The sequence below is a fragment of the Sebastes fasciatus genome, chromosome 14 (assembly GCF_043250625.1).
Source record: "Sebastes fasciatus isolate fSebFas1 chromosome 14, fSebFas1.pri, whole genome shotgun sequence".
Taxonomy (NCBI): domain Eukaryota; kingdom Metazoa; phylum Chordata; class Actinopteri; order Perciformes; family Sebastidae; genus Sebastes; species Sebastes fasciatus.
The window spans coordinates 16,959,105-16,986,969 of record NC_133808.1 but is presented as its reverse complement, the minus strand read 5'-3'; the positions used below and the strand labels follow the sequence as shown (position 1 = coordinate 16,986,969).

Sequence of the window (27,865 nt, the reverse complement as noted above, 5' to 3'; positions counted from 1 at the left end):
TACTTGGCGGCATTGAGATAAAATCATAGTTACTGTGTGAGTATTACAGTATATACAGTATATATGTATCCAGAGTGGTACATCATTAAAGTCCACTGTGTGTCATCCTTAATAGACAGACTTTGTGTAAAAGAATGTAGAGTGTAAAAAAAATTTTCACTGCATATCCGATGGTAAATTAAGTGATTGCACAAAAAGTAAAGGAGCCTAATCCATTACTGATTACTGATTTTGCTTCCATAACATGTCTTCTTTCAGACTAGTGGAAAGAAAACATCCAAAATACATATTTAGGTGTTTATTTTACTGCAATTTATCTATTTGTCTGTAGATTTCTCCTAAATTCACCAAAAGTTTGCATTATATAATTCCTCATTTGCACATTAAAACATCAAATTTTCAGAAAACTTGTAATACAAAAAATAATTGTCTTAATGTAAGTAATCAACTGGGGAAGTTCCATGGTGATATCTATTAGTTAAAAATGTTTACCTTATTCACCTGAAGTGTGTCCCCTTATAACTGAAGCAGGAGGAGCTGTGAGACTAGAAAACAATACAAGCATACTACATAAAGTGAAAATTAGTTTATTGATGTTGTATGTACCAAGAAATGTTTCTCCGGTTCACAAGGTGGAGGTGGGAAACATTATTTTCTTGCAGTCCAACATGTCGTATTGTATACAGAACATGGAGTCATGCATGAGAAAAAGAAGAAGAAAGGAAGCACTTGGGTTTGGCTGGCATTGTTCAGCCTCACATTCATACACGACGCTGTGCTCCCGACTCACACAAGTCCTTGTCATAGGCACATCTGACCGTCTAACGGAGCGGCGGCGAGGTGTGCGTGTAGCAGACCTGCGTGCTGTGTGTATTTACATGGAGCGTTGTGGTACCATCTCAGCCACACACAGCCGGAGTCAGGGACAGCAGAAGCAGCATTCACCTCGTCCCCACATGATTTGTTTGTTGCTTTTCATTCAGCAAAAACGACGGCCTAACTATTCTACTTAGTAGAAAAATTCATATAGTATAAAATGAACAATGGTATTTAAGTAAAAAAAAAAAAAGATATGCAGTTAATAAGCACATGTATAAAACCCATTTATACATTTAAAACCTTGTCGCCCATTGAAGCTTTAAAGACAAATATAGTGCTTTTTATCTGAACTGTACAATCACCGTTCCTGCAGGAGAGTTGTACATGGCAAGTTATACTAGCAAAAATATAAAATGCTGAAAAAGCAGTATACATTTGACTTCCGTTAGGTAAATGTGTGCATGATCTGAACTATATTAGATTCTTTTCTTTTTTTTAATAATCATAGCTTCTAGCTTTTTAGTGGTAAAAAATATTAGGATTCCTTTTTGGTCACATATCCAACTTGTGTTTTTGACATTCCCCATCTTTCAGTTAAAATGCTTTGAGCTGAAGTTTGTAAAAACGTTCAGGAGAAACATTGATGTATGAACATAAATCACAACTGGCACCTCAGTCGACACAGGTTACACTCCTGGCAGTCATGTGACATGAACTTCATGGCACCAAAAAGTATAAAAGAGGGTTGGTCAGGGTTCTGCTAGTGTTGAACTTCTATGAGCTGCATGGATTGAGAGAACAGAGCTGCTACATCAGCAGACAGAGTCAGTACTGGCCGGCAGTCTCCCGCTGCGTCGGACCTCCTTCTCTCTTTTCTCTCGCTGTTTCTCAATCTTCTCCTGGGTCTTACGCATGTCCTTCAGCTTCTTCTTGATAGTTGAACGGTCGCTCTGACTCGACACACCGAGGGCCTGAAGGAAAAAGGGCACAGATTTAGTGCAAAATAATGGAACCATATTCTGGCCACAAGGTGGCAGTCAGAGGTTGATGAGGCTCGACTAAATAATGACTTCTCTAGCAGTGAAAAAGATCTTATATGATTCAAATATTATTATTATACAGGTAATTCAAAGTTAATTATCATCATCATGCTCTTTTGTGTTTTTTACCTTCAACTTGTCACTGTCCAAGTACAAGAGCTGCTGGCCGTCCACTCCCTTAGCTGTGAATTCAGGTGTGTATTGGTCCATGTTCATGCCCATCAACCAGTGACAGACCTGCTGATTGGTCCAGTCAGGGATGGGCCGGTTCTGCCACTGATATTCTTTCCCTGTAGCTACCGGTTCATCATCCAAAGTCTACAGAAAACACAGATAATACAAACAGATATTAGAAAAGAAAACATACTGTCGCTTTAGTGAAGAGCATCATCATTTATACTTCTTGTAAATTAATTGAATTTTTTATTAAAATTTCTGTGCAGGATTCTGAAAGTCTGAGTGAGTTCAAGCACCTTGTGTGAAAAAAGATTACTCATGTCTGGTACATGGAAAAATACTTATACCAAAAAATATATATAGTTGAAGCCTTCCAACGACGTGCAACAGCCATTCGATGCCATGGATTGTACTGTATGTGTTATGTTATGTGTCAGTTTTAATCAATGTTCCTAAAGCACAGTTAAGTGACGAATGGTGAAATACACTTCATTCACAAAAATCACTTAAATAAATTTCGTCTGAGTAAATGTATTGTTTCTATAGGTGGAGAAATTGCTGAAAAGCAGTTCAGCTTAGTGACGGGCAAGGCTGGGGGACCAAAATAAAAAAGTGAAGCCATACAACAAAAAAAACTGTGTACAAATTTCCCAAGCTAGCACAAAGAAAACATGCGTGCAATGACGGCAAAATACCATTTACATTCTCAGATGCAGGTCTATGTGTGTGTTTTCATACTGCATGTTTTACTGAGAGAGACTGGAAACTATAATATCAGAGCAAACTGCTGCTGAGCAGGCAGCGGAGCAGTCGACGTCGTCATGTGGTCTGCCAAAGCTTGTAAAGAACATGAAGCACTGGTTGACGGTTTCACAGAGGCAAAAGTACAAACTATTAACATCACAGCTGACTCAAGAAAAAGCTAAGCCACGAGACTTGTTTCTACACAAAACAAAATAGCTTTAACACACACACACACACACATGCAGCTCTCTTCTGTCATCACTGCATTCACAATTTAATCTAAGCTATGACAAAAGGAGGAGGGGAAAGGCTCAAAGAGCATGCTTGAGAATGTCCCCTTTCAGCCGCATCAAGGCGTCCCACACGGCTTTTGTGACGGCGCAACAAGGAGAGCACTCACCTCGCTGGAAGAGAAGATTAAAGTGTGTGAGCGCCCAGACAGATTGGGTTCAGCGACTAACCCAGAGATGTCTGAACTGGGACAGGCGGGGTTAGAATCATCTATGACTGAAAAACTCTGGAACAAGTGGAAACAAGGAACGCAATTTACTAAAGCAACACATCACCAACAACAACAGTTCTGTGCCAAAACATACAGGTGTGATGGCCTGGTGAGAACCATAAGAACTGATTATGATAAATGATTAAAACTGTGATTTCAGTGGCAGCAATCCAAGTAATTGATTTGAGCAGTAAGTGATCTTCAGCACACTAATCCACCACCAAAACTACACAACCTCTAAACTACAACAACTAACTACTTCTAATGAAACACACAAGCGCACACAAATTCAGGTATGGGGTAATGTTTTTAATTTAGTTGGGGAGATGCTGTGAGATCAACTATTTGATTCATCAGGTGATTTATTTTTTTATGCGGTCTAAAAGTTAAAAATGTGGCACAAATGTGGGTTCAATTTGGAACCTGCAGGCTATTGCACCAGCTATGTGCAAGTTTAATATGCAGTTTAATTTCAATGTAGCGTAAGAATTACACTCCAAACAGGTTGCGCACTAAAAGTTAGTTACAGTAGCAGTTAGTGTTGCTGTTATATCTGATCAAGCGTCCGGTTAGCTGGTGCAACGAGCCCTAGAAACTACTTTTGGATTCGTCCGTTTCCTCTAAAACAGGCCACGAGGCTGTCTGAATGTGGATAAAAGGATAATTAGATAACATTAGTTTCTTATGTAACACTACCACATACCCAGTTCAAAAATGAAACATGATGTATTCATAGGATGTGCTGAGGTGAGACATTGAAAATCACAGAACTCTATTTGTTAGTAATGCTCTACTGTGGCATCTAAAATCAAAAGCGTAAAAAACAAAAAGTGCGTATACTGTACCAAATCTAATGAGCGACTGAATAAAGAGGACCAGGAGAGATTTGTCTGTTTAAAGGAAACACGGTTCAGTGAGATTAAAATGTCCAGGCAGCAAAGCACCTACCATTATAATGCACACAGCAGCAAAACCAAAAACCTCTCTCTTAGTAATCAGTTTCTTCTCGGTTCAGCCCGTGTCTTGATCTCGTTAAAACGGCATCGTGGGAACACCAGCCCGACCGCAGCATGTGTGTGACAGTTCGCCACGCGGTTCACTGGGTTCGTTTGATGTGTCACTATTTGCAAACTTGTTGAAAAGCCACCAAATACTTCCGTGCCAGCTCTCTGGCTAACATATGTATCCAGTTATTGCAGCATTTGAATCGGAACATGTCTTGAAACTGCCTCCCATTATGTTCCTACTAGTTTTACTCTTTCAGTGAAGATAGAAATATATCATGATGATGGAGGACAGATGAGGACTGTTCTACAGCTGGCCATGGGGATCAAGTTTGTGACCCCCTCTGATGTTGTTATATCTCAATACTAGATATCTTATCAACGTTTTGCTGGATGCTAATACTCTCTATGTCCAATATTTATGTTCACATACAAGTTACAAACCTTATTCTTGCGGTCCTGGCTTTGCTCACTGCTGGTCTCAGTTGCAACGTACGGCAGACTGCTGCTGGACGACGAGGGCTCTCTGTCTCTGTCCCTCTCTTTGTCTCCGAACCAGTTGAAGGGCATACAGGTGGGGATGGAAGTCATTGAATCTGCAGGAGACAGGTTCCCTCCAGACTCCTCCAGTAACTCTGCCGACCCTCTGGGCATTGGAGAAATAACAAAGATGCAGTTATCCACACTCACATTACACTCATGTGACAGCTTAATACACCATGTGTTGTTGTTAAAATGACTCAGTAGGTAATAACCATCAGATACAAGAAAGTAGAAAGGGGCCGGTTGCATAAAGATAGACCTAGTCTTTGTCTTAAATACAATTTACCTGTTTACCTGTTGCATAACGCTTCCCTATGAGTGACTAATGTAATACTGACTTTTCGTTTTCTTTAGTAGTAAAACTAGTGATAGTTAGTATCCTGATCCACACTGCTACCAGTTGGTGGCGGCAATGCATCATAAAGTTGTTTGCCAACCACCATAAAACTCCAACAAAGAAGACGCAATGCATTATGGGTGAAATAAGACACTTAACAGAAGAGGAAAAAATGGCAAATACAACAGCAACAGCGACACCACAGCAAGTGTGGGAGAAAACATCAGAAAAGGTAAGCAGGATACATGTAAATGTAAAAAGTTAGCAAAAAGTTATCTAAAAGTAATGGATGAACAATTTAAATAGTTAAAAGTAAAGGATGAACTGTTGACATAGTTAGCTAAATGTAAAAATTAAATCAGTCTTAATATTTATGTTTCAGACAGGCTTAATTAGACTAATCTAACCTCACAATCTAAGACCAGTGTAAACCCAAGACTAGTCTTAATCTAAGTTTATACAACTGGCCCTTGGTCTTGTGTAGCTCAACATTTACACCCACAGACTAACGTGGATTCCAGTAATACTGCAGTTAACGTCTTCATGGAGTTCAGCCATTTACTGTACACAAGCCTTTGTTTGTTTGAATAACATTGTTTCTATTAATAATCCAGTTAAAAAAAGAATTTGGACATCTATCTTTGGCACTTGCACCACCATTTACAGCAACACGTAGCAACTCCAACAAATGTGTTAGAAAACATGGAACCACAACAACTCAACAGATATTTTGGAATATCTGTCACCTTTAAAGTAAAGTGATAACGTACCTGCTGTCCAAAGACGCTCTCATCGCTTCCTTGTCATGTTTTTTCCCTTTGCCACCTGACTTCCGGAGGCCTCTGTTGATGTAGTAAAAACAATTTTTGTGTTAGTGCAAAAATGATGGTAACTTGGAGATGAATGACGGTGATCACTGTGGAGACTTACCCAAAGTCTGGAAATCGTCTTTTAGGTTTTCCTGCTGACGACGGCTCATTTAGCTCCTCTGCAATGAAACGATAGACTTAGTAACGATGCAACAGAAGCGTCGATATTGCAGCCATCGCATTTTGCTCTCGCATACCTTTGCTCTTCCCTTTGGACTCCCTTTTCTTGACATTGCGCATGAGTCCGGAGGGCGAATGTGGCGACGAGGCGTCTTTTGGAGAGGACAAAGGAGGACTTCCGCTGCTTTCAATGCTGTCTCCCTGGGATGGCGACAAAGACGGGCTGCTGGAGAGCTCTGCCTTACTCCTGGACGCATCCCTCGTCTCTCCTGGATCATCTTTCGGTCCATTCTCAGGATAGCAGACGGGCACCGGAAGGGACAGGCTCTCCTGGATGGACCTCCTCCTCCTGGGAGATTCCTGCTCCTCCTCCTCTTCTTCTTCAGTTTCCTGTGGGGACAAAGCTAATTATTTACAAGGACAATGCGAGGAAGAGAGGATAAAAAGCTTATTATATAACTGAAAGCTCTGCTCTTCAGTACCGATTGGCTGAGTCATGTACACAAACACTATAAAAAGGTGCAATATTGTTTTGTAAAAGCACAAAAAGACACTCAAGGATGTTCCCTCTAGTATTTTAGAACAGCTGTGAGTATCTTACGGCAATTTTAGGAAAAGTGCTGCCTCAAGCAGCACAACAGTGAATTCTCAATTTTGTTTTGACATAACAAGACAGATTCGGTAAAATTGTCAGCCAGCATCACCGCATGAAATCCTGCATTTTATTGTTCAGCTCACAAACTTTAATATAAGTTAGTATGTGCTCTGCTTCTTCTATAAAAAGGGAGACACAGGGTGTTTTGTCACCATTAGTTTCACCTCCAGGATATCATTTTGAGTGTGACACCTTGATGGGGTTTCATGTTTCATGTCATACCTTACATCTGGCCTCAGGTGGCCGACTGTTCAATCCAATTACATGCTCATATACAACACAGCAACGTATCACTATCAGCTGTTTCCTGGCTGACCTGAGAGTGACTCGAAGCCACCGCGAAGTTCTCCTTCAGTTTGCTCCGAGAAGGAGGCTGACGTTTGGCCTTCTGGGCCAGCAGGCCTTTCGCCCGGTGTGCACTGGTGTCCAAGCGCTCAGTCTCAGGGACCAACTCACTCCAGTCTTGTTCTACACAGGAGAGAAAAAACAACAAACAAACATACCAAATAAGTCATAAGATACTGGTTTTAATTATTTACCAGGGTCACTGGAGTTTATGATGTGTGCCTGTGAATGTTTAACAGATCACATCAATGAAAGGGTGACGTGTGTACTTCCGTTTTAAACTAGATTGTATTGTAGTAACCCTTTGTACCTAGTAGTGAGTCAACAGATTGCGTGTTGGTGACTGGGTCTTGGCCGAGTAATCTCTCGTCTGCTGCCGAGTCCTGACCACTCTGACGCTCCACGTCTGACGGCCCTCTGGACTCCAGGACAGCTATCTGTGGACAAAACAACTCATTTCAGTGTCTCTAGCGAGTCTGCTGTGGTGTATAAGCTATTCTTTTTTTTTCAAGCTGGGGTCTTACCCTGTTCTGCAAGCTCTCCAGCTGCTCCTTATACCACTTGTCTTTTTCATCGAGGCTTTTTTTCAGCTCCTCTTCTTTCTTCACAAAGTCAATCTCTCTGGGGAGAAAACAAGGAAGTGTGGTTTCCCACCAGTTCTTTAGCTACTAAACCACTTAATCTCAGAATTTAAATCAGATCTTATACCTTAGTTTAACAATATTTAATTTGACTTGAGTAAAACCACTGAATCCAGCAGCATTGCACCCTCCACCACTAAAGCGTTGTGTGACTCAAGACAAACTCACTTCTGCTGGTAGTCCTTGAGCAGCTTCTTGGCCTTGTTGTACTTCTTGTCCAGGGTCTCATGCTGGGCCTGAGTCTCAGCTAATTGTTCATTCACAGTCTTGCACAGACCCTGGGCTTCCAGCCAGTAACTCTCCAACTTGAGGATTTTGTCGTCGTTATCCTCGATCTTCTGCTCCAGTGCGGACTCCCTGGCATCCCACAATGACCTGTCCTCCTCGGAACCCCTTAGCTGTACAGAGATGGTGACATGTTACTTACAGTAGATGAGCTAAATTGAGTTGGCCTCGGACAGCCTCTGTGTTACTTGTAGTATTTAATAGTCATTTAAAAGACGTAGATCTCACATTTTGTCTGCTGGTTGTTCTTCAACAACCTACTGTAAATGCACCTACTATAGAATTTAAGTGTACAGCCTGCCAAGAGGCTGTCAGTATAAGTATCTTAGGAATAATCATCTCAATGTGAGTACATAAAAGTTAAAAGTTGAGAAGCAAAAAGGCTGCGAAGAAACCAGCACTCTCAAAAAACAAAACGTCCCATATATACAGTTTAATACTAATAGAAGAAACTTATATATGTATTTCTCTTGTATATTATGAGAATATCTTCATCTTCGTCATACCTTTTCCTTCAGTTGATTTATTTCAGCTGCGGCAACGCTGTGTTTGTGCTGCAGCTAAGGAACAATAAGAGGAAAATAAAAGATTTGGTTACATCCATTACTGTATGTTATTAATAATCTTTGGTTGTCCACACAGAATACTGAAACTTTTGATATGTATTTTAAATGAAAGTCACGGAGCGGGTGATACCTCTTTGAACTTGAAGACCATCTGAGAGCCGTCCATGTTGCTCGGCATAAACAAAGCCTCTGAATCGGGCAGCTCAAACATCTCTACGTTCTGCCCCGGAGAGAAATTGGAGCACAGAATCCTCTCTTCCACTCTGTCGTCCTCCTCCTCGTAGCGCTCCTCCTGAAGTATGACATCACACATGGCATCACATAATGCAAACACCGACACACCCTGCATGCCCAGGAACATGCTCAGCATGCGTCAACAACACTCCCAGTTCACCACAGTCTGGAGGGGAACGTTGTAATCAATACATCATAACCAAACATTGGTGGGTGGTTCAGGCAGAGGCACTGTGGGAGTTACACATACATGTCTGTAGCATCGAACACATTAACTTGAACAATATTCATCACACCTACACACTTTGCATAACCACAGAGCCACTAGAAACCTTGTCCACTTCCTCACTTAAAGTTATGCAACATTCCCTTTTTTGTCTTTGGCTGCTCCGGCAGTAAATCCCTCTTATATTCTCTGCCCAGTCTCTCTATCGTAAAAAACAGAGGCTTGTGGCTGCTTGAACTTCAGGAAGCAAACATTTCACAACTCTGGCAGACAGGCGGCGGCGGTCGACTGAACAACTTCCAACGCAGCAGAATGGTGACACATGGCTTAACTTCCCAGCCAGCTGCTTGTTTCCTGGTTGAGCTGAGTGGGCTTGCAGGGCAGGCGTGGCAAAGGGGGCTAATACCGAGTTCATGTCATGTCAGAGTCAACTTCATTATGAGTGTCCTGCTTGTAAATAGCATTCACATCAACATCCAAGTCATAATTCCAACCGGGAAAGTCCGGTATATCCAACTGGGTACTTAGTCACACAGAAGTACCTGAAAACCACACTAATAATCCGTCTTGATGGGAACGCTCACAAGTCAAGCATCTTTCCAATCTCTACCATCCATCCCATATGACATTAGCATGGTTTAAGGTTGAGCAGCGACGTTGAAAGCTTTCTTTCTAACGAAGTCCCAACTCACCTCCTCTGTTGAGTGCTCATAGGGGTCATCCAGGTGTTCTTGCTGTTCCTGCTGGTTCTTCTCCTGCTCTAGTGTCTCGCTTATGAGGCGGGCCACCTCGCTTTGCGTGCCTGGCTTCTCCCGTCCAATCAGAAACCTGTTTGTTTTTTTAAAATGCAATTTGTTAGTGCGCCATAACATGTAAACATATTTTACATGTTGGCTGAAAATACCTCACTGCAGCTTCTGTCAGGTATACTTGCTACAGGGAAATGCAAATTTTCAGATGCAATGTTAGGCCTTGTGCTGTCACCGTGTGGGTGTTTAATTTCAGATCATTAACATGCCACAATACTTTGTGTTGCCTATTTTCACTTTAACGAAATAATCATTCATGGCCTCTGGACTCTCAGGAGATAAAAAAGACTCAACTGTTTACCACTTATTTCTAATTGTGATAACAGTGGCTCTGTCTTGATTTTACGGGGGTCTAGGAGACGGGCTTTGAGCTGACCTCACGGTGCCTTTGGTGTTCTTCAGGACCGTTGCAGCAAACAGTTGGGTGACGCCCACCAGACTGACACCATCAACCTCCACGATCTGGTCATTCACCTGTATGCTGGAGACACAGAAGATGGTAAATATAAGGAGAGGTTTTCAAAGCATTTCAACAGAAGAGTTGGGAGTAGTAAAGATGGAAAAAACACAGTAGTTTCAATGCAGTTGGCAATAAATCGAATCGAAAAAATGCCTGGGAAATTGAAGTAGCAACTATTTTCTTTAGCTTCCTAGTGCGGCTATAAATAAATCTGGTTGTTTGTGTCTTGTGTGTCACTGGGCTCTGGGGGAATGAGCAATTCCTAGAGTGCGACATTAAAAAACTCTCGTGGTGGAGCAGTGTACACTGAGTACCATGTTTCCGGTTGTATATACAAAACATTAGCAGTGACTCTTTGACTTAAATGTGGGGTTGTGCAAAAAAAGAGGTTTCAGCGCTCTTACTCACCGTCCGTCATTCTCCGCAGCTCCTTGCTCCGTTATTGTTTTCACAAAAATGCCCAGCTTCTCCAGACCCTGGTCAGCTCCCACTCCCATTCCTATGATACTGATGCCAAGTCCATTGTCTTCTAAAATGCAGAGAAATTACGAAGAGTGGGTAGAAAGAACTGCATACAAAAAGCATCAAGTCCACATGTTGATGCCTTGACAAGCATATAAAGATATAATAAAGATCATGTATAAAGATTAAGTGATTATGTTTCTCACTGGTTGCTTTATGACTGATGTTTACTAAACTCACCTTTCTCTATCTCCACAGGGAACACATCCATCTTCTCCACTCTCTTCTCCAGCTCATACTCCGCAGACGCCGCCACTGGATCCACGTCATCGTTGCGCCGATCATATTCCTCATTGGAGAAGGTACTGAAGACCTGCGATGGTCAAAATATCAAGTGCATAGCTTCAGTATACCGCCTTACCAAGTAGCTAACCATCAGACAGATACATGTTGAGGGGTATCTAGAGGATGTGCGCAGACATATTAGGCATATTGTTTTCACTTTTGAGTTCTTATTCATCTTGGCAGGCTGAATAAGGAGACATTTTTCATTTGAGAGAAACTGCATGGGGAGGGAGGATTACACTCTTACTTTGGACCGTTATGAGGGAAATTAAAGTGCCAGAGCACTACTGAAGCACACTTCAACAGCTGCTGAGGGACAGCAGAGCCCTCTGATGATGATTTGGACCACTAGCATTGAAATTCACTCATTTATTTATCAAACTGTGGCATCTGCTCTCACAATAGTATCTGACAGGGATTATGAAGCTTGATGGTCTTTAGTTATCCAACCATATAGACTGCATTGTCAACTCTTGTTGGTGATCTTTTGCAATCTTTTATGAAAGATTTATCAATCACATTTTTTTCAACAGCTGTAAATCAAGCCTCTCAGCGACACTGAAGCGGCAGATGCATTCCCGAGACATAACCCTTGAGGACTTTCATCAGAGTTTTTCAGAAGTTGTGAATTTAGCAGGCAAGGCCTCGCAAAGCACTGGATGTGCCCCCAGAGGCCGTTTTTCGGGTTGGAATTATAAAGCAGATACACACAGTAGAGCAGAACATGAGCAGCGTGGAAAGTAGGGCACAGCTGGGCTGAGAGCTGAGCAGTGGATGTAGCAAAAAGATCAATGCTCGGAGGTGACAAGTGTTGTCAGCAGCACAGTACAAAGAAATATAATAAAGAGCTATACAAAGGAAACAAAGTAATCCCTTAACCTTCAGTCAACATCAGCCTTAAGGGTTATTGCATACAACACCACTATGTGCCATTTACCTTGAATACCACGGATACCACCAAACAGGAATGGTATTCGTAATCCACTCTGAACAACACTCGAGTGAGCGCTGCAATATTCAGCATGAAATGGACTGGGGATGACCATGTGTTGTGACTGAGTTACTACTACAGTGTAATAAGAGTTCACAGTTCATTCAGTGTCAAGACAAGGTTAGCACCAGGGCTGCAGCAAACAACTATTTTCATTATTGATTAATGTGCTGATTGTTTCTTGGTTCATCTTTTCAACAAAAACACAGAAAACATAGTGAAAGAAAATGTCCATCGGAGTTTCCCAGAGGGCCAAGGAGGCAAAACCCAAAGATTAACTTAACATTAACAACATTAGGACTTAGAAAACCAGCAAATCTTCAAGTTTAAAAAGTCAAATCGCAGTGAATCTATGCTTAAAATAACTCCTTAAAGGGTTTGCCTACATGCGTTGTGTTCCGCTTTTCAAATGGAAATGCACAGCCGTTGCAAAAAGCAACGACGTAGGTTACCAAAGTAGGCTAATCAGAGCTAATCAATAAGGTTAGGAATAATGTTTAAGGACTGGCTGAGTCAAAGTTAGCTGGAAATAACAGAAAGGGTTAATTTGGGTTTTTTGAAGTGGGGTTGTGTGAAGAGAGCGATATATAACGGCTTCAATTCCCCGTCAGTAAGGGCTGTCCGACAGTGAGGTAAAGCGTCTGTGGACGGGAGCAGCAGGAAAACACATTTTAGCCACCTAAAAAATAAAATCAATATCAGTTTAAGCGTACGCTATATTTAGAATACTTTCACCACTTTACTTTACCATCAGACAGACCTCTCCGATGGGGAACTGAAGTCGTTATATTGCAGTCTTCAAGACCAGACCAGACTACATTCCCATTTCATTTTACCTCACAGAACACGGGAGTTGCTGGTCTACCGCTAAAACATACATACATTTGAATGTTCGGATTTGAATACATAAGGAACACCACTGGGAAGCTACAGAATGATATGAAAACCTAAAACAATTTAAATAAATAATGAGTATTTGTTATCAAACTACAGTAGTTGCCTATTAATTTTCTGTCACCGAACTAGTTGTTGGATAACTAGTTAGACTCTTGATCATTGGACCTAACACAGTCCTAACAAAACAAGGAGAGTGAGACTAGTTTATAGAGAAGCTAAAAAAGTAGATTAGAGTTCGGCAGACTCCATCAGGGGGCTAATGCCTGATTATGGGGATGAACCCAACAGTGGGTCTGTAACACAAACCCCCTGCTTGGTCATCATTAGTCTTAATCTGGGTGGAGTCATGATGATAATGGTGGTGGTGGCAGGATGCTGGCATCAGTGCCCAGGTACTGCTGACTGAGTTAATGACAAGCATCATCTGCTCTACTGTGCGTATGAGAAGGAAGGGAGTTGTAGTTTTTCCGAATACTAATTGGATGGAGTAAAGCAGGAGAGTTTGCTTTTGGAAATCATACACAGGAATGTGGGAGGACACGGGAACGGATATGAGCCGCAGGTAGAATATAAATGAATAAAGGGAAAGAATGAATGAAGTAGTCTTCCTGACTTCTAGGTATGTTGTATTCTAGTGTGCAACCTCGGATATGTGAGAGACATCACTAATCCCTGTGACAAATGTTTGAGTTGTGCTCCCATCATATTGAGAGTACAACCCAGGTTTGTGGTTAACACAATAAAAGCATCTAACAACAAGGTGTAACGGTTTACTATAGGATTACAGGATTGATTGAGACATTGGCTAAGAGGACGTGTGATGTAATCGAGTAAACTTTTCCACTCTGGGCAACAATCTGAGGTCTAGGTCCTGCAGCGTGTCAAGACTTGAGGAACCACAAACGATCTCCTTTCTGTCTCCTCACTTTGTAACCTTAGTTTGGACATCAGCCCAAAACAGTGCAGAGAGTACTTTTCCAGATTATCTCACTCTGTTCAATTTGTTAAAGTGAATTCCTACAACTGTTTCTGCTGATTTTTCACAGACACTTATCCAAGTGGAATGAATCATATTGTGTTATCTTGGAAACAAGATGTACATGTACTGGTTTGGTACTTTTGCGGGCTGGTACCTCTTCCCATGTAGCCTCCCAAACCAAATGAAAGCAGATTAGAAACTTGAGGATTATGCGCACTACTGCAGCTCTGTGGTGCACGCAGGAATGCTATTCATGGGGCCTCGACCCTCCATCAACCCGAGGGAGTCAGTCCTCCTCCGTCTAAAATCCTCCTCCTTCCTTTTATACATACTGCCAAAGGTTTTATCGTCTATGACCTATATCTGGTGCTGTTATCTTTGTCACACAAAGGTGAGGCCAGTGCACACAGCGCCGGAGAGCACTGAAAACTTTTTAAACAAGCAACTCAAGACATTTTTGTCCTGAAACTTGTTTTGCATGTCTCTGAACAACAAGCTTGAAAGCGCTTCTATAAATAGGCAAGACAAAGCATATCAACTTCTAATCTAGACAGTTAAAAATGGATTCACAGAACTAGAGCAGACGGGAATTTCATTAAGGATCAAAAGATGCTTTTTAGTTTAGACATTGGAGACTTTAGTAATGAAGGGTTGAAAATGTAGGCTAATGGAATATTGGGAGCACCACCGTCTGCATCCTTGGTCCCGGCGTTAGCTGAGCAGCAGCAGTCCCGACTGGCTTCTCCTCTCTACCTCCCCACGACTCCAAAGTCTGACTTCCCTGTTGCCATGGACTCCCAGGCCTTTTTCGAACAATGTCCTGTTCTTTGCTGAAACCTAATCACTCAACAACTGTTTTTTCTCTGCGAGAAAGACAGAAATCAATCTCTTTATTAGCCTCTCCCTCACAAACAAGCCTTATACACAGCTCAGTGAGCTCACACTATTATCGCTGTCTCCAGTTATCACACTAAACGCCCATTTTCCTTTGTTTTTCAGGACCATGCCCAGTCCACCATCAGCTCAAACCAACACACTCAAGTTCAAAATCTCCGACAAGAATGAGAGACCAACGAAGAACTAACAATCTCTCCTCAAATGTATACAGAACATGGCATTTAACATGTTTTATCACCGCGGTCACTGACGTCGTGATGTGTGTCAACTGACTGCTATGCCATTTTCATATTTCCATTCCCTCCAACAGCAGCATGTGTGGGCTTTTTCATCCATCTCCAACAACTGCAGTGGTCTACGTGTGCTCACATGCACACATGAACACATGCCCACACCCAAATTGAAAACCCTTCCCAACTCCATCTTTCCCTCATTCCCCTCCCCACACCGCTGAATACCAATGTGGGAAATGAGTCAGCAGCTGCGAGGAAAAAGCAAACCAGAGAAATCTCTTGCCAGTCCAAAAACGAGGGCTGACCACTGGATTGGGAAGCTTGTAATGTAAGCGGGCTTACAAAAAGACAAGAAATCAAAAACATGCTGTGAGAGCAGGCCGTGGCAGGGGTGGCGGCCTGGCGGCCTGGCGCAGATCATAGAATAATTAGGGAAGAAGGCATGGGGCCCAGTTTTTAGATCTTGTGTAAACACACCAGGGAAAAAGAACAAAATATAGTACTTCCTGTATGGAATTATTAACACTCTGTTAAGGTCACAATGATTGACTGTATCTGAAACAACAATATTTAGGTTTTAAGTGTTAGTGTATGGCCTACAGCAGGAAGAGGTGGAGTCTGAGTGCCATAATGGAATCCCATTTCGAAAGAAGTGCAAACAAAAACAGGTTGAGCAGGATATAGATGGCCCACAAAAGCTCCTCTTGTCCTGCTGGAAAACTTTTAACACACAATTACTGCTAACTTTCAGTGAAAACACACAGTGTCTGCTAATGGGTTTGTCTGTAATCACATAATGAAAGCATTTAAGGCAATCACAATCAGCCCCAGACTCATCCCAGGCCAAGTTGTTTAATGAACAGCATTGAGGCGACTGCATTAGTATTCCTCCCCATTTTGTCGGATAGTCACCAACTTGCCCAGGTGGCTGGAGGGAACTCAGATCCCACAAGGGGAGGGCCTGTCTGCTGGTTGGACGAGGGTGGAGTCTCGTCAGACACATTCCTCTGACCGGCAGAAGACCCGTCTCAGATAGGAAATGGAAAGCATAACACTATGGGATGGGTTGGCCACAGAGGCCAGAGACCAAATGTGGAGTTTGCCCCTTTTGCTTTGCACTAATCACATGAAACACAGATAGAAGAGTAGAGATTAAATCTTAACTTTCCAGTGTCTGTAAAGAATAGGGGTGGGGGGAAGATGAGTTTACTTAAGGATCGTGATTTTGAGTCGATTCACAATAGATTTTTGTAAGTTGTTGATAAAGTTATGTTGACGGAACGAAAAAAGATTAACTCCATCGCAATAGCACAGCTCCTGACCGATGTTGTTGTTGGCGCTAACATGAAAGAGTTATCTTTTAGTCCATCTTCACAAAAGGCAAGTGTTTGGGTGCATTTTGGATAGAATAATATTAGCTTTGCATGATGAAAGTGAAGTATTTTGTGGATACTTTGTACCCCATCAGACTGTTTTTTAAGGCATGCAAATAGCCGTAAACTCCCGTTCCAAGACTTCTGCAGAAACACCACAGGGGCACCTATGAAACTCTTGTTATCAGGCTCCACATCAATGGAGTGATGCAGTTTTTGTAGGCCAATCAGGAAGTTAGCATCGCCCTGGGTTCCCTTCGAGAAAAAGCCAATGGGATTTTTCCATTTTGTTTTGGATTATTGCAGAAAATAAGCTCTGTGGCAAACAAACGTTAATGATACTTACACGTTTTGTGCCCTAAAATAATCTCCACGAATGAACACCAGCGTGAATGCAGTCGCCAGAAGTAAAAAGCTAACGTGAGGCTATAAACGAACTACGCCACGGCTGCATGAACGCGAGTATAAACAACGAAGCTGTAAAAGACACGTAAAAGCTTCCAAATTCACATGTGGGATATTTACTGAAACAAACAAAACGTTAAAATCTCTTAAGCTTGTGTTAACCACAGACCTCATTTCAGGCATCTAACTAAAAAACCCACTCAAAAACTCATTGACTTCCAGATGAGAGAACCAGAAGTGCTAAAATGCAAACTCATATCCTGGTTTTAGGACTCATTCCTGCTCCACTCTATGTCTACAAACTACAAAGGTGAAATGTCTGCAGATACTAAACAAAGTTTTGCCGCGGGCATATGGGAATCCTAACTGACAAAAGGACGTGTATACTTGAACAGTGACCAATGTGGACAGTAATTATCTACAGTGCAAACAAAGAACAAAATGCAGAATTCTTTCAGTTACAATGAACTCTGCAATCCTTCACCACACCCCGTGTGTTTGGAGACGGCACCATGTGCTCACTTGACCAATAAACTGCTGGGGGTATTTCTTGTGACTCTGCGAGGGCGGGGCAAAGCAGCAGGTGCAGATCCTGCTTTTAGACATTTTCTTTTCTGTTACGGCGAACCGGTTTTTGACTCCTGTTCTATATGTCTTCGTGTGCAACACGACACACCAAGACCCAAGACAACCTATCTAGAGATCCCACATAACTACTCCTGAAAATGACTGCAGTCTTTGTCCCCAAGCAGATAACACGCCTACAGCAGGGAGCGTTAATCATTCAATCACTCTTGGCTTTTTCACAAACTACAGGGTTCAGAGCGACGGTGAATTCCAGTAGATGCAAACCTATAAACTTCTAAAAAAAAATAAAAATGATTTGAGGTTTAAAAGTTTCTTTGGATAAGGACAAGCCTAGACACACTAATATTACAGGCCTGGTTTTTATTTGCAGTTATAAAGGAAACAACGTCCTCACTAACACCAAAGATATAATCAGTATGAGCAGTGGTGCAATATTTGTACTGCTCATACAGCCAGAGGGTATAGCAAACTTATATACTGACACAGCAGCAATGGGATTGCAGCATTTCAATGCCCTACTAAAGTTTGAGTCTGTGTTACCACATATACAGGAGAATCTTCTCACAAAACAAAATGTATTAAATAATAGCTTTTTCAACAACACCGTGCATTTATTTATTAGCTATTTCTTTCCTACATTGCACATTTTGAGTATTTTCATCACAATGCAACTATACCAAGTACATCAAATGCATTTAGCAACCATAAACATCCAATATTTGTAAAGCTGCAATGATAAATCGATTATTTGTCAACTATTAGATTCACTTCATTTACTATTCTGATAATCTATTTGAGTAATTTTTTAAGAAAAAAAAAGTTTCAATTTTCCAATTCCGGCTTCTATAATATTTTCTCTATGACAGTAAACTAAATGTCTTTGATTCGTGAACAAAACAAAACATTTGAGGACGTCATCTTGGGCTTTGGGAACCACCCATGGACATTTTTCACTTTTTTCTGACATTTCATAGACCCAAAAACTAATGGATTAATCATGAAAATAATCGTTAGTTGCAGCCCTAAATATTTGTCTCGACACACGACTTTCACTTTTAGCAATTACTGAAAGTGTGTGCACTAATGTCCTCTTTAACCAAGTTTGTTTTTCAACCCTGATGCATGTACTACTAAACTGGACGTCTCTTTTACTTCACAAAGAGGACCTTTCTTCCACACAGGACACCTCCTCTGTCAAGAAGCCTCGGGTTACGTCGGGACCTAATCCCGTTGTGAGCCAGAAGCACAAAGCACTTCCTCTCTCCTTGTTAGCTGCGACTCGAGTGCTCGATCCCAGTGCCGGCTCTGACCAGCAGACTGTGGAGAATGATGCAGTGCTAGCGGGGAGGCCTCCCTTTGTCAGCCAGGCCACAGGTAGTAGAAAGGTTGGCTGAGGGACATTTATGTGACTTAATTGGCAAACAGGCATACCACGTAACCTTGACCCCGTGGGTTTAATCCAAGCGCATGTCATTGTTTTGACAAATCTCTCTGTGTTCTTTCCAGCCTGTCCATTGCATGCACTCAGTCATGCATTTGTATAAAAAAAGGTAATTGGAAACTTAAAAGGATGCTTGGACATTTTTGGACTTGCTAGTTATCTTCACATCACAGTTGTTCATTTGTTGTTGCATACCGGTATATCCTTTACTTTCCCCTAGGTGCTCTGACAGCAGCCTGGTGGGTAGAACACGGACTGGGGAAATAAAACTGGGCATTGTACATCCTAATATTAAAAGCATTTACTAATTACTTACTACATACTATTAGTCCATATAATTCAATAATTATTGAACTGAAATTTACATCCTCACTGTATAAAGAAAGGTTAGAAATGTACATCATAGCTTGAACTGGTCAACATGGATAATTATTTATCTTGTGGTCCACTGAGCAGGTTTTTGTTATGGGAACGACGAGGTACGAGGATCACGGGACAGTTTGATCATTCTAGTAGATCTTAAACGATTAGTAGATTAATCAATTACAGGGTTCCCACTCTTTTCTAGAGATCATTTTCCAGGACATTTTCAGTGATGATCTCGCTGGTATGACAGTCTCGTCCATAAACTACCAACTGAACGTTAATATGAAACTGAATATATCTTTGCCCTTTCATATGGCAATGTTATCCGGTTTGAGGAGCTTTGATAAATAGACTAGTAGTTCATTCTCAGCTGAAGGAAAATAGGAGAAATAATTTTCAAGGACAACATAAGATTTTCCAGGACATTTGACTTTTTCCTCTCCATTTTCCATGACTGGAAAATATCTGGTCATCTGTTTTACAGCTTTTCTGGGACACGTGAGAACCCTGAATTAGTCAATTGACAGAAAATTAATCTGCTACTACTTTAATAATCGATAATCATATAAGTTATTTTTTAAGCATAAATCTTGAACATGAGCTCTAGTTTCTCAACTTGCTGACAATTTGCTGCTTTTTCTTTGTCTTATGTGATAGTAAACTGAATATCTTTAAGTTTTGCATTGTTGGTTGGACAAAACATGTGATTTGAAGACGTTACCTTGGCCTTTAGGAAATGTTCTGACATTTTAAAAGCCAACTAGACTTCTGCACCTCCTCATGGCTCTGTTTTCAGGCTTAAAAAATCTATGGCCTTGACCAATCACAGGCCATTTCAGAGAGAGTGTTCCTATTGGCTGTGCTCCGGCTGGTGGGCGGTGCTTGGTATTTCCTCAACTGATCTCAACATGGCTGCCGGGTCACCAACTTTCTCATTTTACAGCTAAACAGTACACTACAAGATGTTTCTGAAAACATTTGAGGCGAGAAATGTTCATTACGGTAACAGAATATTGATTCATATTGATCAGCGCTGCCTAGTTTGACCGTTTGATCCGAGTTTGCGGTTATTTGCTCCATTTTTACCCACTGCAGCTTTAATTGAGAATAGAAAATTGTCTGATTAATTGATTTTGAAAACAATAATTAGTTGGTTGCAGCCCTACATTCCAGATCCATCAACTTCACTCATAATATTTGCCAATGCTGTCTGCTTACTCATACCTTTCACATACTAAATTGCCATACTAGCACTGCACATATTATTTGTACACGGTTTGTACAGCTAATATCTTGGGGGATGTAAATTGATACAATCTGGCATGAACAACAATACAACCTTGTATCGGCTATTTCTGTTTTGCATAAAGTCCTCCTCTCATTGTTGTTCTGAGCAGTATGTGAACTGCTACATAGAGGTGACACAGTCTACCATATTGTTGTGAACTGTAAAGCTGAGTTTATCTCTGTCAAAGCTCCATTTTGGGGCGGAGGAGGCGCACTGTTGTTTGTGTCCAGTCTAGGGTCAGCTTCTGGTCCCCTCTCCCAGGACCCCCTGCCAGGATGACTGGGATGGGGGGGTCCACACCCTGAGATAACAGTGCATTTTAAGGCCTGGATAAACACTGAGCTGTTTACAAGCTATGTGGAATGCTCTGGAGTGATTTGTTTTTCCCTGCTTTAGCCAAATGTTGTGTCGATATGGTGGTTGTGGAATATCTATAGTAAAAATTATAACCTCCACTTCCACCACACCCCTTAAATACACCATGGCAACGTTTACAACAAGTGATGTGTGGCAATACCAAAAGACATTACACCAGCTGTAAAATCAGTTCGGAGCACAAATCTGTAAAGCCTGAAGATATATCAAAATTGCAGTCTGTTTCTCCGAACTTATTTGTTCAAGGAAGGATAAAACAAATCATCACTTATATTGGTGATGCTGAGTGTACACAGACTATTTGGAACATCCCTAGTTGAGATTAGATAGTGTATGAAAGCATCTAATGTCATATTTAACAATGGTCAAAGGCAAAATATGAGTTATTCTGTCAATCACACAACTCTACAAACCCAATTGTAGGACTTCCTGCTTTTCACTAAAGATTCATATCCTTATAAATTATAATAATCTGAAAATAATCATGTGCCTCTGTGTCCTCCGGTGCTCCTAATGGCATCTGCAAGATTTCACAGACTGGAGGAAAACAACCAATCAGAGCCGAGCTGGAGCCTGCCGTCTCTGAGCAGCTGTCAATCACTCGTGAACTCTGATCAAACGGTCAAACTAGGCAACGCTGATCAAATATGAATCAATATTCTGTTACTGTAATGTCTATTTCTCACTTCAAATGTTTTCATAAATATCTTGTAGTGTACTGTTTAGCTTTAAAATGAGATGACATGGCTGTCGGGTAATAGACATTACAGTAACAGAATATTGATTCATATTTGATCAGCACTGCCTAGTTCGACCGTTTGATCAGAGATTGCGAGTTAGTGACAGCTGTCTCCATTGAATGAACAGCCAATAGGAACGCTTGCTCTCTGAAATGACCTGTGATTGGCCAAAGTCAATTTTGGCCAAAGATTTTTTAAAGCCTGAAAACAGAGCCATGAGGAGGTGCAGAAGTCTAGTTTTCTCTCAGAACACTTGAATTACAATATGCTGAAAGATAATTATGGAATCTTTGCCCAATGATGCCAAAAATATTCTGCCTACTGCAGGTTTAATGGATGGTTAAATAGATCAGGAATTCCCCAGCTGTAATAAGATAACTTAGCCATGGTCTGTAAAATAGATCGTATGGGTGAATATAATCCCTGAATTCCTCATATCCATGTTGGAGGGAAAAAGTCCCTCATGAGTGTGCAACACATGATTCACTAGCAGAGGGGAACCACTCTAAATGAGTAAAAATACCCACACAGTGCAGTGACTCAGGGGTGGCAATGATTTTTTTTTTTACTGTACAGTTCCATCTCACTGCTCCTTCTTTCACAAGCTCTTATGCAATGTCAACAATATCTCCAAAAATACCACAAACAGTGTTGCCAGCAAACGTCTCCCCTCTCTGTCCTGATCACTTGCAAACTTTAGGTGATGAGGCTGTCAAACTACCTGCCTCCCTGCTCACTAAGATGAAATAAACCTCAGTCAGTTTACGAACTGGGATGATGATACAGTGCAGCAGCTGTGACGTTAACATGCCCAACTAAAGCATTCATTCTCAGCCTCCACTAATTTGTCTCACGTCTGCAGGGAAACACCTAGGTCAGACAGTTGCTGAATCAGCAGTGACGGTGGTTTATAATGACGGTGGTACAGTGCAATATGTTTTTAGGCTCAGATGTAAACAACACAGCACATAATACTAACCTGAATGGGGTGTGTGGAGAACTTGATTTTCCTCTTTGGTGGAGGCTCCTCCTCATCCGACAGCCCAGTGGTCTCGTAACAGTCGTCATAATCCCCATACATATGATCTTCCTCCTCTTCTTCCTCCTCCTCTTCTTCTTCTTCTCTAAGGACCTGGTCCACATCTCTGTCATCCACAAATGCCGCATTCTCAATACCGTACACTACCGGTGAGGCTCTATCCAGGATGCTCCGGCCCACCTGCTCCTCCAGCTCACTCTCCTCCTCGTCTTCCTCGCGATCATCGTCGCCATCTCGATTCACAACGTCTTCCCGTCTCTCCCTTTTCGACCCAAATCGATCGTCGTCCTCCAAGAGTCTACCTTCGCCCACGGTCTCTGCTATCCTTTGCGTCTCTTTGTCTCTCGCTAAGAGAAGATGAGCAGGGTTACAGTTCAGTTTTTCCGGTGGAGAGGTTCTCCTCAGGTCTGCTAGCGGGTCCTCTTTGGGGCTTTGCACCTTCTGTTCCTCAAACACACTATCTTCAACGTTCTCATCTTCGTTCTCCTCGCTCTCTGAGGACTCGTTCTGAACCACTACCAGTTCTGCCCGTACCACGCCCACCCCCCTGGAGTCCAGCGATGAGCTCTGGCTGGACGGCTTGTCATTACTCCTGGTCTTTTCAGGGTATTTAGCCCTGTTAGTGTTCTGAAACCCACCAGCTGATGGAAGAGGCTGCTTCACATCCCTTGGGGGCGGACTATGTAGATCCCCACCAACAGATGTCCTACTAAATCCATCACTGGATGATGAGGAGTGTTTGTAGCCATGGCTAACTGGGCTTGTTTTTTCTGTTGAGAGGGCTTTGTGACTGGCATCAGTTGTTGGAGAATTAGATTTGTATGCTGCATTGGTAACTGGGACTGTTGTTTTAACACTAGACCCCAAAGATGTTGGTTTGTTACTGACACACGCCGACTGGGATGTATTTTTAGTAGTGGCATCAATCACAGGGGTGGAGTTAGTGGCTTCTTTAACAGGAGATTTGTTTGAGCTGTCCCTTGTTGGAGAGACGGGCAGTGAGTGTTCAGTCGTGCTGTGTTGTTTAGCAGACGCCTTTCCTCCCTTTGCGGCAGCTGTGGTGTTGTCTTCAGAGTCATTCTCTGCACCATAACTATCCAACCTTTTGGACATGGGTCCTGCATTCAACGACACTCTAGACACATGCTTTTTCTCACTATCAGCCTTCTCATCCGCTTGACATTTGACTGTTGATGTTGGAGTTTGCTCTGATTTGATAGTGGTCTCAGAGGATCCCGATGCTCTCCTTGTGCTTTTCCCCTCATCAGACGCACTTCCCAGGGACAGACGATTTACTACTCTGTTTGGAGACTGTTTTTCAGCTGCAGGCTGCTCTTTGATGCCCCTCTCAAAGAGTTTTCTGGTCACTGAAAACTTCTCCGCCAAAGCCACTTTGTCAATCTCAACATCTTCCCCCTTGGGTGTTTTATCCAAATTTTGTGATTCTGGGCTTATGGCACTGTTAGGGGTAGCTCTGGGAGTGTTGGCCGGAAATTGCAGCTTCGTTGGGGACACCGGGGACACATCGGGCTTTGGGGTCACTTTCACCTCCTGGCACTCCTGTTGCTGACCATCCATCTGTAGGAATATGTTCTTTATCTTGTTCACTCTGGTGCCAAAAGGCCTCCCCCTCGAGTCCTCCCGGGTGTCCGGGCTGGAGCCATTTGCATATGATTTGGCGTCGCCCTCGGATGATTTGGACCCATCAAAGTTGCACTTAATGGCGTGGAAGTCAGACTTGTAAGCATTTCTGTGAGGGGATGCGCTCCTCAAGGTCCTCTCACCTCCTTTGCTTTCCGCTTTGATCATGTTTAGCTTGTTTGTGACTTCAGTCCAAGTTAGAAAAGCCGGGTTTTTTGGAGAGACTGTGGTGAACTATTATCCCTCGACTTTTAAGCAAGCGGTGCCATGGGTCCGGTGGATCTTCTTATACTAAACACTCACAGCAAAGTCATCTAAAGAGAGAGAGAGACGGACAGTAAAATAATGAATAAAATCTGTTAATATTCATCATAAGATAAGATATTCCTTTATTAGTCCCACAGTGTACAGCAGCAAAGGGGATAGTGCAAAAAACAAGATGCATCTGCTAACCAAAGTGAGCTAAACAAAGTGTAACAAAATATGAACCATTTAAATAGAAGGAAGTATAAAAATAGGAGCAGCATATACAGTATTGACAATAAACAGACTATTAACAATAATAATTGTCACTATGCTTCATTTAAAATGAGTTCATACACAATGATCTCTGTCTGTATGCAAACCAAAACAGTGTGTAAATAAGATTAAAACATGAAAAGGTGAGTTAGATCATGAACGTTGGCATGCTGTTGAATGGAGAGTAACTTTAACCAGCTATTAACTTCAATAGTACTATTCAATTGGTTAGACCAGGGGTCAGCAACCTGCAGCTCCGGAGCCTGATGCGGCTCTTTAGCTCCTCTCCAGTGGCTCCCTGTGGACTTTTAAAAATGGAAAAGAATAACTGTTTTTTGTTTACATTTTCATTTTTATTTATCATTGTTGTAGGCCTATGGTAGTACAACGGAGTATTAGGGCCACATTGAGAAAAAATAGTCGTAATATTATGAAAATAAAGTCAAAGGTTTATGAGAAAAAAATCTTAATATTATGAGAATAAAGTCATAATATTATAAAGTAGTAATTTTACATGTTATTTTCTTTTTTCTCGTAAAGTTGACTTTATTCTCGTAATATTATGACTTTTTTCTTGTTAAGTTATGACTTTATTCTCGTAATATTACGACTTGTTTTCTCGCATAGTTATGATTTTGTTCTTGTAAAATTAGGACTTTATTCTTGTAATATTACGACTTTTTCCTCGTAAAGTTATGACTTAATTCTCTTAATATTACGACTTTTTTCTTGTAAAATTCAGACTTTTTTCTGGTAATATGACTTTATTCTCGTAAAGTTATGACTTTATTCTGTAATTCTCATCACTTTTTCCCCCTTAATGTGGCCCTAATACTCCAAAGTACATTGTCTCTTGGCCCTCACTGCATTAGACTTATAAACTATATACTTAGACTATAAACTGTGTTACCTTCATCACAATGATCAAATGTTTTGCAGCTCCTGACAGATCTTTACTGATTTTTTCCCCTAAAATGTCTCTTTTGATAGTAAAGGTTGCTGACCCCTGGACTAAACGTTGTTAGTGTTAGAGAGGCTCGATCACAGGTATAATAAAGTTAAACTGGGCCAGCAGCGTTAGTTAGTCTCAACTCTTCATTGTGGCAGTTCAACTACGAGCCGTCGGGAACTCTCCGTCTCTCTCTACACACACAACACAACACAACAGCGCTCAAACTATACTTTTTACGGCTCTTACCTCCTACTTGTTTCATCGTGTTAGGCGCCCGATCGATCGCCCACAATGTCCCCAGTGTTTTACAGTACTAAACTTCTCCCTTGTTCCTCTCTCACCGCCATCATTCCCCGCTCCACTCCGCTCAGCTCCAGCAGCGTTGTTCCTCTCTGCCTCCTCCTCCTCCTTGCACTTCCAGACCTGACGCGGGGCTGCGCGGCGCGTTCACGAGTCTCGACGAGAACAGAGAGAGGGAATCGGGGGCGCGCACACATTCCAGGACTGTAACCCACCACCACCATGCTGCACCCTCCTCCTCCTCCTCCTCCTCCTCCTCCTCTTTCTCCTCTTTCTCCACAGCCTGCAACAGACAGACACGAGGAATTGTGGGAGAAAGAAAGGCGTGGGAAAGAGAGCTTACTGTATATCTGAGCTCACCTATTAGACCTCTGCACGGGCACCAGTCCACACCTAGACTAGACTACAAAAACAACTCACTACAGTCCAGTACAGTGAGCATGTAGTACAACCAGGGCTGGAAAAAGTTGTATAGTACACATGGAGAGGGGCCTTTAAAACTTCCCCCTAGTCTATGCACTGTTTTCTCTGAGAGATTGATAATATATTAGCATTAAAGGGGCACTCCACCCATTATTTATTTATTTATATATATATACTGTATATTAGGGCTGTTAAAGTTTATGTGATAATAACAAGTTAACGCAAATTAGTTTTAATGCCACTAATGTCCTTAACGCATTAACGCAACTTGCGTTGTTGTTTTTTGAAAATTCTTTTTATTCCTTTTTTCCAAACATAGCATATCAAACATAACAAAACATAACACCAGTGCCATGATACAAAAACAAACTATGTCTTACATTTAACATTTAATATGTACATACATAAATACACACATACACATCGCCTCCCACTCCCACACAGAGACAGGTCCAGCCTTCTTTAAAATAATTTAATTAGTTAGTTAGAATTAAAAGTAATAAGTACTACATTAGTATAGTTCATGGTGGTAAGATAGAAACCTTAAATAAATAAATAAATAAAATAAATGTAAAGAAAAAAAAACTTGCGATTTTTAGGTTGTAGCGGTCTCAGTTTTAAAGCTAGAGTGAAGATACTGGTATCATATGAAATCCATTGGTAACAACCATGTCATACTAGCTTGTCGCGAAGGAGGCTAAATAACGCTCCAAACTTACACTTAATTTTGGTGAGGAAAAACTGGCATGGCCATTTTCAAAGGGGTCCCTTGACCTCTGACCTCAAGATATTTGAATGAAAATGGGTTCTATGGGTACCCACGAGTCTCCCCTTTACAGACATGCCCAAAATCCAGTACCTGTAAGGGTTTCTGGACAATATTTGTCATAGTTTTGTGTTGTTAATTCATTTCCAATAATAAATATATACATACATTTGTATAAAGAAAGCATATTTGCCCACTCCCATGTTGATAAGAGTATTAAATACTTGACAAATCTCCCTTTAAGGTACATTTTGAACAGAAAACTATGGACAATCATGCGATTAATCACGATTAAATATTTTAATCAATTGACAGTCCTAATATACATATATATATATAGCACAGTAATATATTTTACATATGAAGTTCAGTTTACTTGTCACAGGCAGTAGCCTACTACTCTCATTATACAACTCTAAAAGTCTTCTCTGGCCCTGAAGGGAGTACTGGTGATGTCGTCACGGTTATC

General features: G+C 41.5%; 1 protein-coding gene and 1 long non-coding RNA gene across 5 annotated transcripts; one reads left to right on the top strand and one right to left on the bottom strand.

The window, feature by feature from the left end:
• Positions 1-571: 571 nt before the first annotated feature.
• ppp1r9ala (protein phosphatase 1 regulatory subunit 9A-like A) lies at positions 572-26,332 on the bottom strand. Of its 4 annotated transcripts, XM_074659304.1 has the most exons (20): positions 26,154-26,332; positions 22,736-24,750; positions 11,079-11,211; positions 10,785-10,905; positions 10,293-10,397; positions 9,800-9,935; positions 8,778-8,939; positions 8,588-8,641; positions 7,965-8,194; positions 7,680-7,776; positions 7,466-7,592; positions 7,127-7,278; positions 6,233-6,545; positions 6,097-6,154; positions 5,937-6,008; positions 4,731-4,932; positions 4,128-4,172; positions 3,181-3,297; positions 1,989-2,177; positions 572-1,790 (listed from the first exon to the last, which is right to left on the bottom strand). In XM_074659304.1, the coding sequence occupies exons 2-20, from the start codon at positions 24,602-24,604 to the stop codon at positions 1,632-1,634; spliced, it is 4,341 nt and encodes a 1,446-aa protein (XP_074515405.1). In that variant the 5' UTR covers positions 24,605-24,750; positions 26,154-26,332; the 3' UTR covers positions 572-1,631. The 4 variants fall into 4 exon arrangements, with proteins under 4 accessions (XP_074515405.1, XP_074515407.1, XP_074515406.1 ...); XM_074659306.1 differs by lacking the exon at positions 3,181-3,297; XM_074659305.1 differs by lacking the exon at positions 4,128-4,172.
• Positions 2,628-3,004, top strand: LOC141782684 (uncharacterized). The gene is made up of 2 exons (XR_012597156.1): positions 2,628-2,758; positions 2,795-3,004. It is a non-coding gene; the product is annotated as an uncharacterized LOC141782684 (long non-coding RNA).
• Positions 26,333-27,865: the final 1,533 nt, after the last annotated feature.